We start from the raw sequence: 15438 nt of genomic DNA, 5'->3' as shown, positions 1-15438 counted from the left end.
AACAACCTTGAGCTCAACGCTCTAAAGACAGTGGAGATGGTTGTGGACTTCAGGCAGAACCCAGCCCCACCTGCCCCCATCACCCTCTGTGACTCCACAATTGACACTGTGGAATCTTTCCGCTTCCTGGGAACCATCATCTCCCAGGATCTCAAGTGGGAGCCAAACATCAGCTCCCTCATCAAGAAAGCCCAGCAGAGGATGTTCTTCCTGCGGCAGCTGAAGAAATTCAACCTGCCAAAAACTATGATGGTGCACTTCTACACAGCCATCATTGAGTCCATCCTCACCTCCTCCATCACCATCTGGTACGCCGCTGCTACAGCCAAGGATAAGGGCAGGCTGCAGCGTGTCATTCGGTCTGCTGAGAAGGTGATTGGCTGCAGTCTACTGTCGCTCCAGGAACTGTACACCTCCAGGACCCTGAAGCGGGCAGGGAAGATTCTGGCTGATCCCTCCCACCCCGGTCACAGACTCTTTGAAACTCTCCCTTCTGGCAGGAGGCTGCGGTCCATCCGGACCAAAACCTCACGCCACAAGAACAGTTTTTTCCCATCTGCCACCAGCCTTGTTAACAAAGCCCGGAAACCACACTGACACCCCCCCTTTTTTTTGCTGACAGGACACTTGTAAACTGTAACTCTATGCGTTACATTAACGCTCAGCTTGGACTCCTGCTTTACTTGCACAATGATCACCTGCACTGTTGTACTGCTCTTGCATCTTATACTGCTCTATACTTACTCTCACTCACTTAAAACTGTGCACATATATTTATATTATATTGTAGATATGTTTATACTGTTTAATTTGTATTGTATTGCACTGACTACGCCAAAACAAATTCCTTGTATGTCCAAAAACGTACTTGGCAATAAAGCTTTTCTGATTCTGATTCTGATTCTGATGCGCTCTCGTGTAGTGTATGTGAAATCTCTAGTCATAAGCGGTGTTTTCGAGCTGTACTGTGTTGTTGTAATTGAGCAAAATAACATGAACCACAACTAGTTACTCTCCCTTTGCTTTTAACTGGGGTATTTAGCAGCGAGCAGACAGACATTAAACGTAGCGGTGCTCGTTTTAAAGGCTGGCCGTTCACAACAGCCTCGAGCTTCGAGGGGAGAGAAGCAAAGCAAGAGCATTGAGGCTCCATCATAGCTGAACAGTTCAGAAACTATTTGGAATGAGGGGAAAATAGCTATATTTATAAAGATTAAGTCGTGTTTTAGACTGCCTATTGGTGGCGGATCTGATCTTCTGTGTGTGCTCATGAATTTTTGCAGCCATAACTGGTTCTGGATGACGGCTTCATGGCAGACAGCCGTTCTTCCCTCTTCCCGGTACTGTTTACCGGCGCAGAATCTTTTAGTGGTACGCAGTACCGGCTCACTTTCACCCCTGCTTGTACTGGAATTAAGATGGTTGGTAGCAGCCAGGTTCTGCTGATCAAACACACTGATCTTTAGACAGTGTTTCCAGCTGTAAGAAAAGAAAGGTTGTCTGTTTTTCCAAAACCTACCACAACAAACCACCAAAATTATTGAAAGCAATATATTTTGGAGAGGGGAGAGAAAACAGAAATTATTGACCATTACACAAACAAAACTGAAAAATGACAAAACAAAACACCAATTCAGGGAAATAAAAACATATGAATTCCTAAGCTACCCCAATGCAGTGTTATAGGTAGAGTAGATGGCCTGCATCCGATGAGGGAATGTTTATGTCAGTCAGACAACTTGGACTTTACTAAATTAATTGTCTTTGTTTGGGACTGTCTTGACCTATTCTTGGTTAAATAAGTGTGCATTTTTTCATGTGTTCATCTGAGATGTTTTCTTGTGGTATCTTAATGTTTTTTTTATCCTTTTGTCTTAAGTTCCAAAATTTCTTCACAAAGCAATTACTAAATCTGTCTTTCTGTGATATCTAAGATGTTAGACCTATCTCCTCCCCGTTTCCTGCCTGTCATCTCACTGATCCTCCATTTGTTTCTGCACCTTGTTTTGGCACCCTCTGACCTTGCGCTCTTCATTTCTTCGTCTTCTCTTGCACGCCTATTGTCCTGCCCCAAATCAGCTCTCTCAGTTGGACCAGGAGACCACTCCTCGGCACAAAAAGGAGGTACAGGTTCCTAAAGTCGGCTCTAGCACTGTTTGCTGCTTTTGCTTACGTGTCTTTAGCTTGTAGAGGATTGAACCTATTGAGAACTTATTGCATCCACCTCTTCAGTACAGAAGGATGTATTATACTTTGCTCAAGGGTCAGTAAAGTTTCAGCTCTTTTATTTATTCAATGCTAAAGCAAGTGCTCAGATTTACTGGTTCCCATTGCTGTAAAAGCACATGCCTAAGACAAACTTTAGAATTTGCTTCTGTGCTAAAAGGACTAAAGCTACACTCTTAACTTCTCCTTGAATCACTAAAATAATTATTGAATTGCCAGAAAAACTGTGGCTAAGAAGCATTTAATTCAGAACAGTGAAAAATGTCAGGACTCAAAGGAGGATCAAATTATGGCACTACATGAATGCATCATTGACTCTCATCATTTCAAATAAACAAACAAAGCAAACAAAAACTTAATAAGATGCAGAATTTTAATCAGCAAACAAATTAATAGATGTTTCATATTCATTTTATCATTCATGAACTTTGGAGCGAGAGCTGGATTAAAGAGCTTGTTTTGCATCTCTAAAACCAATTCAGCTGTAACCGTAATTGTTTTTGGTTTTGTCTCAGCTTCAGTTGCGCTAAAGGAGACAAGCACAAAATAGTGGAAACACAAGCATTATCTGCTCTCAGCCCCAGTGTAAGCCAATCTTTTGGCATACGTTCCAGTGTACCCAGCATTGTCTCCCAGCCTGTTCATGCAAATGTGAGTTCTGCTGTTTAAAACAAGGCCATCCTGATTGACTGCTAACGCCTGCCTCTGTCTCGTGGTTCTTCTCCAGTTTCTTGATAAATCTCAGGATGTCTTGCTGAAGCACCAGGCCAGCATCAATGAGCTGAAAAGGGCCCTGAGAGAGCCCAACAGCAAGCTGATGATTCGAGAGAAGCGTCTTTCTGCGACATCTCCAACGGGAACTCCAGAGAAGAAGGCTGTGAGTAGGGGGTGGTCTTTTAGGACCTAGGGTGGGGTCAGTAGCTCTCGTGCCATGACTTCTGACACTTGTCACTCTCTGAAAGAGGTCATTGATATTTTTATCTGGATGCTTTAATGTGAAATTCTATATTACTTGCAAAGTGACAATTTCAAATCAAAATTCAACTCAGTTGTCTATGGACAGCTTACATGTTGTTAAGATACCACTGGAGCTTTTTTATATTTTGACATGCTCCAACAGGAAAGTTCAATGTATTGTATGGGGAGTTTAAGTGATACACCAAAAAAAGTAGTGCCTAATTGTGAATTAGAAGGTAAGTTACATGTAGTTTACGTTTTTTTCTTTACAAATAAAAATCCTCAAAAGTGTACATACCTTTGTATCCAGCGATTTCTTTGCTGCCATTGCAGCTGCAAGTCTTTTGTGCTAGAGTATGTCTCCACTAAATTTTTCCCCATTCTTCTTTGCAAAATAGCTCAAACTCAATCAGATTGGATGTATCTGTGAACTTACTTTTTTTCTCTTGCCAAAGTTTCTCAATACAATTTAGGACTGGACTTTGACTAGGTCATTCTAACACATGAAGATGCTTTGATCCTTTGTAACAATTCCTTTGTAGCTGTGGCTGTATGTTTGTTGTCACTATCCTGCATGAGGGTGAATGTCCGCTTCAGTTCCAAGTCTTTTGCAGCCTCTGAAAGGCTTTCTTCAAGATTTACCCTTTGTTTAGCTTCATCCATCTTCCCAACAACTCTCAGCAGCTGTTCCTGCTTAAGCAAACTCTCCACACAGCATGATGCTTCTGTGGGGTGGTGTGTACAGGGTGATGTGCAGGGTTAGTTTTGTACCAGTTTTGCCTTAGACTACAATGTAAAATATACTTTACTTCTTTTTACATGTGTGCTGTGTTCTCAACATGGCTTGCGACTCTTCCTGCCCCTTTTTCATTAAAGCCATGTGTGTACCCAAACTAGTACTTGCTGTGCCCAAATGTTGGACTGAACACTGCTCTTTGAGATGTCTTAAGCTTGGCATATTGTTTTATAACTGGACTCTGTTTTAAACATTTAGACACAGGACTCAGCTTGCTAATTAGATGACCTCTGAGGGTAATTGATTGGACTGGATTTTACTTAAGGTTTCAGAGTAAAGGGGGGATGAATACGAATTTATGCCACATATGTCAGATTTTTGTTTGTAAAAAAATTAAAACCATCCGGAATTTTCTTCTACTTTAATACAATGCACATATGCCATTTTGCCAAAAGGATTCACTCACCCATCCAAATAACTGAAAGAATTTGTTCCAATCACTTGCATGGCCACAGGGATATAAAATCAAACACAATGGGCATGCAGACTGTTTCTACAAACACTTTCTACAAAGAATGAGTCTCTCTCAGGAGCTCAGTAAATTCCAGCATGGTACTGTAATAGGATGTCACCTGTGCAACAAGTCCAGTCTTGAAATGTCCTCGCTCCTAAACATTCCACCATCAACTGTCAGCTAAAAGAAAGTGGAAGTGATTGGGAACAACAGCAACTCTGCCACAAAGTGGTAGGCCATGTGAACTGATGGAGCGGGGCAGCGGAGGCTGACGCTACAGAGTCAGTCACTACAGACCTCCAAACGTCTTGTGGCCTTCAAATTATCTGAAGAGCAGTGTGTAGAGAGCTTCGTGGAATGGGTTTCTATTGCTGAGCAGCTGCAGCTAAGCCATAAATTACCAAGTACAATGTAAAGCATTGGATGCAGTGTCTGTCAAGCATGCCACTGGTCTCTAGAGCAGTGGAGGTGTGTTCTCTGGAGAGACGAATCACGCTTCTCCATCTGGCAATCTGTTGGGTGAGTCTGGGTTTGGCGGTTGCCAGGAGAACAGTACTTGTTAGACTCCATTGTGCCAAGTGTAAAGTTTGGTAGAGGTGGGATTATGCTGTGAGGTTGTTTTTCAGGACCTGGGCTTGGCCCTTCAGTTCCAGTGAAATAAATTCTGAATGCTTCGTCGTATCAAGAGACTTTTGACAATTCCATGCTCCCAACTTTGTGTGAACAGTCTGGAGATGGCCCCTTTCCTCTTCCAGCATGACTGTGCACAAAGCAAGGTCCATAAAGACATGGATGAGAGTTTGGTGTTGATGAGATCGACTGGCCTGCACCTGCACCTCAACCCAACAGAACACCTTTGGGATAAATTAGAGTGGAGCCCGAGAGCCAGGCCTTCTCGATCAACATCAGTCCTCACAAATGTGCTTCTGGAAGAATGGTTAAAAAGTAAATTGAAAAGGCTCCTAAATCTTGTGGACAGCCTTTCCTGAAGTGCTGAAGCTGTTATAGCTGCAAAGGATGGGCTAATGGGATTTTGGATCCTATGGGATAAGAATTGGATGTCACTTAAGTTCATATGCGAGTCAAGACAGGTGAGCAAATACTTTTGGCAATAAAGTGTTTTTTGTGTTAGTCTATCAAATGACATCTCTGTAAATGTTTAGTTGTTTCATATGCACTTCGCATGTTTTGAGTCTAAAGATGAGTTGTGTGGTCATTGAACAGTATTAAAAAAATGAAGGAAATTAACTTGATTACAAAGCCTGCAGACACTTTAAAAAGCTCTCTCTCTCTGGACAGATCTTTACTCACACAGGAACAATTGAGCAAATTCCCTTTTAAGACATGTTTAATGGAGTGCATTTTGTCTTTCTCAAGAGGTCCAGTTGTAATCCCTTTAATATCTCAGAGATATTTGTAGATGGTACTTAATTTAAGGTGTTTGAAATTAAATAATCAGTCATGTTTTTCCCCTTTGATCACTAAACTAAGTGTTCTTTCTGCCAAATAACAAAATCGGTTTAAGCTTTTATCCCATTCTGGAAACTGACATTGGATATCGGATAGGGCTTGTGTTTCCTGGTGCCTAAGTTGCCCCTCAGTCAATATCTCATTTGCTGTCTGTATCAATCAGATTAAGTTGGAAAAATGTCAAATGTGTGTCTGCACCAGAAAATGTAATCTGCAGTGCACCTCACTCCAGAGAAGCCGTGGTTTTATTGTGTGACTGCTGGAAACTGTTAGATGTTTCAGAGGGTTCGGACAAACTCGGCTCTTTAAAGTGGTTCATGTTTAACTGAATGCCCCATGAGAAAATGGTTGATTAGAAATAAAAAAGAATGATCTTCCTAAATGCTTAAAATAAAGTATATGGTTAACTGCATGAACCCTCACAGCACAGTTAAATGATTACATTTATGGTTTCTAGCTTATTTTGATATCTTGCACTAAATGGAGTCAGCCAAGGTTCAATAGACCAGACAATAGCAGCCAGTAGTACAAAGTACTCACACAACTAAGTAGAGCCCAATATTGCAGTCAACGAGGTAGCCATTTCCTCATGTTATCACAAGGAAATCAACTTTTGTGTCCTCTGCTAATGAATGGTCTCACGTCTATACGTATATATATATATATATATATATATATATATATATATATATATATATATATATATATATATATATATATACACACACACACACACAGTGCCTTGTGAAAGTACTCGGCCCCCTTGAACTGGCCAACCTCTTGCCACATTTCAGGCTTCAAACATACAGATATAAAATTAAAATTTTTTGTGAAGAATCAACAACAAGTGGGACACAATCGTGAAGTGGAATGAAATTTATTGGATGTGTCAAACGTTTTTAACAAATACAAAACGGAAAAGTGGGGCATGCAATATTATTCGGCCCCTTTACTTTCAATGCAGCAAACTAACTCCAGAAGTTCAGTGGGGATCCCTGAATGATCCAATGTTGTCCCAAATGACTCATGATGATGATAAAGTCTCCGTATAAATGCACCTGCTCTGTGATAGTCTCAGGGTTCTGTGCAAAGCGCAGAGATCATCATGAAGACCAAGGAACACACCAGGCAGGTCCAATATACTGTTGTGGAGAGGTTTAAAGCCAGATTTGGATACAAAAGGATTTCCCAAGCTTTAAACATCCCAAGGAGCACTGTGCAGGCACTCATATTGAAATAGAAGGAGTATCAAACCACTGCAAATCTACCAAGACCCGGCCGTCCCTCTAAACTTTCATCTCGAACAAGGAGAAGACTGATCAGAGATGCAGCCAAGAGGCCCATGATCACTCTGAATGAACTGCAGAGATCTACAGCTGAGGTGGGAGAGTCTGTCCATAGGACAACAATCAGTGGTACACTGCACAAATCTGGCCTTTATGGAAGAGTGGCAAGAAGAAAGCCATTTCTCAAAGATACCCATAAAACGTCTGTTTTAAAGTTTGCCACAAGCCATCTGGGAGACACACCAAATATGTGGAAGAAGGTGCTCTGTTCAGATGAAACCAAAATCGAACTGTTTGGCCACAATGCAAAACGATATGTTTGGCATAAAAGCAACACAGCTCATCACCTGAACACACCATCCCAACTGTCAAACATGGTGGTGGCAGCATCATGGTTTGGGCCTGCTTTTCGTCAGCAGGGACAGGGATGATGGTCAAAATTGATGGGAAGATGGTTGGGGTCAAATACAGGACCATTCTAGAAGAAAACCTGTTAGAATCTGCAAGAGACCTGAGACTGGGACGGAGATTTATCTTCCAACAAGACAATGTACCAAAACATAAAGCCAAATCTACAATGGAATGGTTACCAAATAAACATATCCAGGTGTTGGAATGGCCAAGTCAAAGTCTAGACCTGAATCCAATCAAGAATCTGTGGAAAGAGCTTTAAGACTGCTGTTCACAAACGCTCTCCATCCAACCTCACTGAGCTCGAGCTGTTTTGCATGGAAGAATGGGCAAGCCTCTCGATGTGCAAAACTGATAGAGACATACCCCAAGCGACTTGCAGCAGTAATTGCAGCAAAGGGTGGCGCTACAAAGTATTAACGCAAGGGAGCCAAATAATATTGCATGCCCCACTTTTCAGTTTTTTATTAGTTAAAAAAAATATCCTTGAACCGCTACCTTAACGTGGTGGAGGGGTTTGAGTGCCCGAATTATCCTAGAGGCTATGTTGTCAGGGGCTTAAATGCTCCTGGTAAGGTCTCCCATGGCAAGCAGGCTCTAGGTGACGGGTCAGACAAAGAGCGGTTCAAGACACCCTTATGAGGACTATACCATCGAGGCACATGACGTCGCCCTGGAGCCAGGCCCGGGGTCGGGACCCATCAGAGAGCGCCTGGTGGCTGGGTTGCTCCTCGAGGGACCCGGCTGGGCCAACCCTGAAGGAGAGACATGAGGCCATCCCTCAGTGGGCCCACCACCTGCAGGGGGAACCGTGAGGGACTGGTGCAAAGAGGATTGGGCGGCAGACAAAGGTGGAGACCTCGGCGGCCTGATCCCTGGATACTTAGGCTGGCTCTAGGGACATGGAATGTCACCTCACTAGGGGGGAAGGAGCCTGAGCTTGTGCGGGAGGTCGAGAGACATCGACTAGAAATAGTTGGGCTCACCTCCACGCACAGCGTGGACTCTGGAACCCATCTCCTCGAGAGGGGCTGGACTCTCTTCTACTTTGGAGTAGCCCACGGGGAGAGGCGGCGTGCTGGGGTGGGTTTGCTTGTTGCCCCCCAGCTCAGCCGTCTCGTGTTGGGGTTTACCCCAGTGGATGAGAGGGTCTCATCCCTGCGCCTTCGGGTTGGGGAAAGGTCTCTGACTGTCGTTTCGGCCTACGGAGTGCGGAGTACCCGGCCTTCTTTGCGTCCTTGTTGAGGGTGCTGGATAGCGCCCCTCCCGTTGACTCCATTATTCTGCTGGGGGACTTCATCGCCCACATGGGAAACGACAGTGACACCTGGAGAGGCAAGATCGGGAGAAACGGCCTTCCCGATCTGAATCAGTGTTTCATTATTGGACTTCTGTGCTAGTCACAGATTATCTATGATGAACACCATGTTCAAGCATAAGGGTGTCCATCGGTGCACTTGGTACCAGGACGCCCTAGGCAGGAGGTCGATGATCGACTTTGTTGTCGTATCGTCAGACCTTTGGCCGCATGTTTGGACACTCGGGTGAAGAGAGGGGCTGAGCTGTCCACTGATCACCACCTGATGGTGAGTTGGATCCGCTGGAAGAGGAGAAAGCTGGACAGACTTGGCAGGCCCAAGCGCATATTGAGGGTATGCTGGGAACGTGTGGCAGAGCCCTTGGCCAGGGACGTATTCAACTCCCAGGAGAGCTTTGACCAGATTCCTGGGGATGTTGGAGACATAGAGTCCGAGTGGACCATGTTCTCCGCATCTATTGTCAATGCTGCTGCCCGTAGCCGCGGCTGTAAGCTCTGCAGTGCCTGTCGTGGCGGCAATCCCCTAACCCGGTGGTGGACACCGGCAGTAAGGGACGCTGTCAAGCTGAAGAAGGAGTCCTATCGGCTATGGTTGGCTTGTGGGACTCCTGAGGCGGCTGATGGGTACCGTGAGGCCAAGCAGGCCGTGGCCCGCGGTGTGGCAGAGGCAAAAACCCGGGTCTGGGAGGAGTTCGGCGAGGCTATGGAGAAGGACTACCGGTTGGCCTCAAAGCGATTCTAGCAAACCGTCCAGCGCCTCAGGAGGGGGAAGCAGTTGTTGTAATTATGAATCTGAGAATATTATTTAATAATTAATATTAATATTTTAATATTTATCAAATAATATTTTGGTCTGTTAAGGGTTGTCCTGTGAATACCAGCCCAGTAAGGCGATGGTATTAGGACAAAATAGAAAGGTGTGAGACGAGCTCTGACATTATTGAACAGCATAAACTCTGCACATATATGGAATGAATTCACACAATTTCTTAAAATACAAGAATTTATTAACAAAAATAAGTCAACTCAAAGTCAAACATATTTCAATCAACAAACTCTTTACTATGCTAAAACAATCCAACTAAACTACCAAGCAGAATTAAAGAATAATGAAGACTAATGGGCTATGTACAATATAAACAAGTTGATTAAAGGTGATTGGAAATCATGACCAAAAAGAGTGATGCAACATTACCATGCAATGTTTATGTTTGAGAACCAAGGATTATCTTGAAGAATCTGGAAGTGAAGTTAAGTTAGTCTTGGAACTAACTTAGGCAATAATCAGCAAACGTTTAGTCAACCCTTCACAATGCACGATCAGATAAAATATTATTTTAATAAAATAATGTTTTAAATAATGATCTGCTGAATAAAACCAACCTTCTGGATGACCATTTCTCAACGGTGTCTAATTAGCTGCCTTTAGTTATTGAAATAATATTCAAAAAAATATCACTAAAGGGGTATTTTGGAAAAGAGCCAAATCTTTCTGGAGAAATGGGGCTTAACGGTGTTTACTTAGTTATCAAATCTAGTAAATAATGTTCAGGGACTATTATTCACTAGCTTGAGAACCAATAACCTTTCTGTTGACTAGCAAACACGTGTTCTTACCGTTAGCAGTTAAGCTAACAAAGAAGCGGATAACTTAGCACCAGAATCAACATATACCTTTAAAATACCAGGGTTAATAAAAGGATTAAAATGCATAAGCGCAGACGGCGCGCTATGAGCGATCTTCTGTTTAAAATCACCCTTCAAGTAAAGTTTATCTTAACTTTAAAACATACAAAGAACACAAACCAGCCTGTGTGCTACAGATAGCCTGCTACAGATAGCATGCTAGCACAAAGATAGCCGAGTTTCACAAAACCAAACTTCATAACATGAAAACGTTTAGATCATTTCATCTTAAACCTATCTGTTAATCTGCCCAAACCTAACCTCTGACCATGGTGAGGAAATGTTGTCCAAGGGCGAAGTTTGAAGAAGGTCCACAGTCAACAAGCGGTTAGCTTTCAGCTAACCTCTGCGTTCGCTCTGTGAACAATAGGGTTAGCTCCGGAGAGCTGGGTGGCTCGCTCGGTCCGTCAACCAGCTGTTCGTTACCGTAAACACGGTTGTGCAGGCCATGGTCCTTCCTTCAGACTCGGCTTGTAGAAACAGCTTCTCTGCCGGGGATTTCTCTCGAACACCGCTTGCATCTGCGGGCCCTCGGAGAGACAGTTAAGTAATGCTTGTACCTTAATTATCCCATTCATGAATGAAAATACCGGATACACAGACAGTATTTCATTCTACTTAACTTTGCATATGATCGATGATCGTATGGCTTTGGATCCAGTTGAATTTATGTTTTTCTGCCAGCAAAAGACCTCAGCACGCTTTGTTTCCCTCCTATCCCGATGGTCATCGGTGTGGAAGAGAAAGACTTGTGGAAAGGTGGGGGCTTATATGCGGGCAGTGTCATCGTGGGAAGTCCTCTGCTACCCGGCTCTGCGGTGGCAGGGCTTGTGGGTGGATGAACTTTGGGTCATGCCCGAAAGAACGAGAGCCCAGATACAAGCGGCTGAAATGAGCTTCCTCCGTAGGGTTGCCAGGCATTCCCTTTAAAGATAGGGTGAGGAGCTCGGCCCTCCGGGAGGGGCTCGGAGTTGAGCCACTGCTCCTGCACATCGAGAGGAGCCAGTTGAGGCTCGGGCATCTATATTGGATGCCTCGTGGAAGCCTTCCTCGGGAAGTGTTCCAGGCATGTTCCACAGGGAAGAGGCCCAGGGAACGGCCCAGGACACGCTGGAGCGACTATGTCTCTCGGCTGGCCTGGGAATGCCTTGGGCTCCCCCTGGAGGAGCTGGAGGAAGTGTCTGGGGAGAGGGACGTCTGGGCGTCTGCTGAGTCTGCTGCCCCCTCGATCCGGTCCCGGATAAAGCGGAAAACTATGTGTACGAGTACGAGTGTATGTATATAAATGTGTGTGTGTGTGTGTGTGTGTGTGTGTGTATATATACATTGCCCACAACAGCAATATTAATATCGGAAACCTGTATTGGTCCAAATTTTCATATCAGTGCATCCTTACTTCAACATCAAATGGCAAATTCTAAAGGAAAGGCAGATGATTGGTTAACAGCTAATAATGTTTTTTTTTTTTTTGTAAGTTCAGCAATCTACCTCCACTTCCGCTGTGATCTACTGGTTGATTATGAGTGATATATCGGCTACCCCTGCGCTAAACAATGTGAAATTCGTGTTGAAAGGTGAATAGACATCCACATAAAGATGTCTGTTGCTGTTTAAATGTGATTCAAAGAGGGCTGAGGCTGATCAAATGGGCTAACCAAGCCTGGGTTTAAACGGGGCCTATGGGTTAAACAAGTGAAATTTGCAACATATTTTTCTTTGCTAATGGACTGGCCAACCTTAAATGACCATAAAAGAGATGTTAATACATATGGAGATTAGAGGGTTATACCACAGGAACAGTAACTATTTCTGCAATTTCTATTTTCCTCCTTTTGCATAAAATTATCTGTCTACTTAATTCTCTGCTTCATATTGAGTTCTAACTGTTGTTGTTCTTTCTCTCCTCTGCTGCGTATCGGCCAGTTGGGGGGCCGAGCAGTGGGAAAAGACCCTGTTAACAGCCCTTCTGTTGAGGGGTTCGTCCAGAAGACTCTGGTGACTTCACCTGAGGTTGCACATCTTTCACTGTTCCTCTTGATGAAACAGTTTGCTGTTTGTAGCATTGTCAGCTAGTGCAAAGCACATCATGCACATCATGCATCAGTTTCAACTTTTTATCATTTGTCCCTACTGAATTATTAATTAAGTGAATCGCATTAAATTTGAATATAATTAAAGTTTCCTTATTTTAGTAAATCACATGGAAATTGAAACTCATTATATAGAATAATTACACACAACGTGATATTTTTTGTTAATTTTGAGGATTATGGATGACAACTAATGAAAACGCAGTTCCTTGGGAAATTGAATATTACATAAGACCAATTAAAAAACAAAACGTTTTTCATACAAAAATTAAACCATTACACTTGTTCAGCAGACAGTCATTGACACAGGTAAGCCATAGAAGGCACTTGCTAAAGAAGCCTGGTGTTCACAGAGCGCTTTATCCAAGCATATTAACAGAAAGTTAAGTGGAAGGAGAAATTGTGTTAGAAAAATGTGTAGAAGCAACAGTTCTAACCACAGCCTTGAGAATATGGGCTATGGAGAGAAACGACAGCAGCTCAGTGGTCCAAAGTCTTCTTTTTAGATTAAATTAAGTTTTGTATTTAATTTGCAAATCAAGGACCCAGAGTCTAGAGGAAGAGTAGAGAGGCCCACCATGAAGCTTCCACACTTCCACACTGTGATGATTTGAGTGGCCATGTCATCTCCTGGTGTTGGTCCACTTCATGATTCATGGTTTGCTCACACTGCTGAAATGCAATCGTCATTAAGCCAAGTAACAGTGTTTAATGACTGTGGCATCATTAAACTGTGCTTGACTGACAAACAAACTCTCCTGACCTAAACCGGACAGAGAGCCTATGGCCTATTGTAAAGAAGAAGATGAGACACACCAGAACCAACAATACAGATGTGCTGAAGGCCACTTATGTTACACCTCAACAAAGCCACAGGCTGATTGCCTTCATGTAATGCTGGACTGATACAGTAATTATTCACAACGAGCATTGCCCAGTTAATGAGTGCATATACTGTTCAGTACCTGGACATATGTTTCAGTAGGCTGACTTTTCTGTATTCAAAATCCATTTTTTGTTGGTCTGAAGTAATATTAGAATTTTCTGAGACGCTGAATTTTGGCTTTTTATTAGCTGTAAGCCATATTTATCAAAACTAACACTTAACATCACTCTGAGTGTAATGAACCTTTATAAAATACATTTCACCTACTAAACTAAATTACTTTGACAAACAAATGTTTTGATGCTATTCTAAATTTATTAGGATGCATCTCTATGTAACTAAAACATACTTGTACATAAACTGCATGTTTTATTCCCATATTGTAGATGTCATTGTTTGCTAGCAGTTGTGCTCAGCATGTCTAACTGTGCTTAATCTATACCAACATATAGGGCTCTGAGGAGTGGGTATTGATTGAAAAACAGAAACCTTATCAACCAGATCATGACTGGAAGGCAGAAGAAAAGAACAAATCCCACATATCTGATTCCTTGTGGGAGAAAAAGGACCTGGAAAAAGAGATAGACATTACCAAAATGATGCATAAAGAGGAAGCAGGGTATAACAGGAGAGACTTGAAAAGCCATATTGATGAATTTCCATCAACAAGAACACCCAGAGAGGCAGCTGTATGCTCTGAGACTTTGTCTTCTGCGATTCAATTACCTGAGAATGTAGACTGGTTACTAGACAAATCTCAAAGTAAACCCTCTCAAGCCTCAGGCCCTGAGGCAAACAGTGATGTGGCTCCAGGCTCACACCAGATTAAGGAAAAGATGGGTTCCAAACCGAGAAAAAAAAGCAGACCCCAGAGCCTAAACGTGGGAATTCCTGCAGAGCTCGTCAACAGGAAATTAGGGAGCGATTCCTCCGGAGAGGAGAATGAAGACTCAGACTCAGATAACACATCAGAAAAAACATCTAAAAGAGGAGATCAAAATGATGCATCCCCAGTGATCATAAGGAAAGACAATCAAGGATTACCAAAGGATCAGTTTGTCAGTGTATATAAAGACAACAGGAAAGAGGAGTTTGGTGAGGGCAAAGAGGTCCCCATTCAAGGAGTAGAGCAGGTAAAGTCAAAGGTAAATCGGATTGAGACGGCAACCATCGATTTAGGCTTATTAAATGGACCTGGAAAAGTAGAACATGACAGTTCTTTAGCTAGTGGCAAAGGAGAAAATCTGGTGAAATTTCAAAGAAAGGGCCTTATTGAAAACAAAGAGCTAGCAGAGGTAAAACTTCGACAAGTGCAAAAACATGAAAGAAAGCTCAGTAGCTCTGGTGGGGAGGATGTTGAAGGTTTCCTTGGCGAAAGGAGCCACAGGACATCTTTCCACCGTCTATCAGGCAGCAGCTACCAGTCAGAGATCACCAGGATCGTTCCCCTAAAGCCCGAGCGCTCAAAGAGCATTGCGTGTAAGGACGAGAGGGACCAGACAGGGCAGGAGGAGTTCACACAGGCCATCAAACGAGAATACCGCTGGTCTGTTGGCTCTCCAGAGGGATCCACCGACCTTCACTGGACTGACATCCCCAGCTTCCATCCAGCTTTCCCCGGAGATCCAGAGGGTTTTGCTAAAACAGAACATCTAGACGAAGGCTTTCAGACCAGCAGATGCCCTACAGAGAATCAGCAGTTTAGTTCAAAGACTTCAGCACTTCCCAAAATGGCTCCCCCAGCTCCGCCAGTGAAAACACAGAAAGCCAAGGAGTCTGGACTAATACTGCGGAATAGCAGAAATGCCGGCAGGGAGCAGAGCCTGGACGCAGCCAAGAAGAGACACTCGGTAACTCT

The 15438-nt window shown here is 43.3% G+C and overlaps 1 protein-coding gene across 12 annotated transcripts in view; it reads left to right on the top strand.

The window, feature by feature from the left end:
• LOC124856526 (band 4.1-like protein 1) overlaps positions 1-15438 on the top strand; it is a 167096-nt gene that overhangs the window by 129659 nt on the left and 21999 nt on the right. For 7 of the 12 annotated variants that reach the window (XM_047347045.1, XM_047347038.1, XM_047347039.1 and 4 more), the window contains 4 exons: positions 2080-2124; positions 2954-3103; positions 12528-12614; positions 14033-15430. In XM_047347045.1, coding sequence (XP_047203001.1) covers positions 2080-2124; positions 2954-3103; positions 12528-12614; positions 14033-15430 — 1680 coding nt within the window. The remainder of the gene's footprint in view (positions 1-2079; positions 2125-2953; positions 3104-12527; positions 12615-14032; positions 15431-15438) is intronic. The other 5 variants (XM_047347041.1, XM_047347040.1, XM_047347047.1 and 2 more) reach the window with 3 other exon arrangements.

The sequence above is a fragment of the Girardinichthys multiradiatus genome, chromosome 20 (assembly GCF_021462225.1).
Source record: "Girardinichthys multiradiatus isolate DD_20200921_A chromosome 20, DD_fGirMul_XY1, whole genome shotgun sequence".
NCBI lineage: Eukaryota > Metazoa > Chordata > Actinopteri > Cyprinodontiformes > Goodeidae > Girardinichthys > Girardinichthys multiradiatus.
This window is presented reverse-complemented; position numbering and strand designations above follow the sequence as displayed.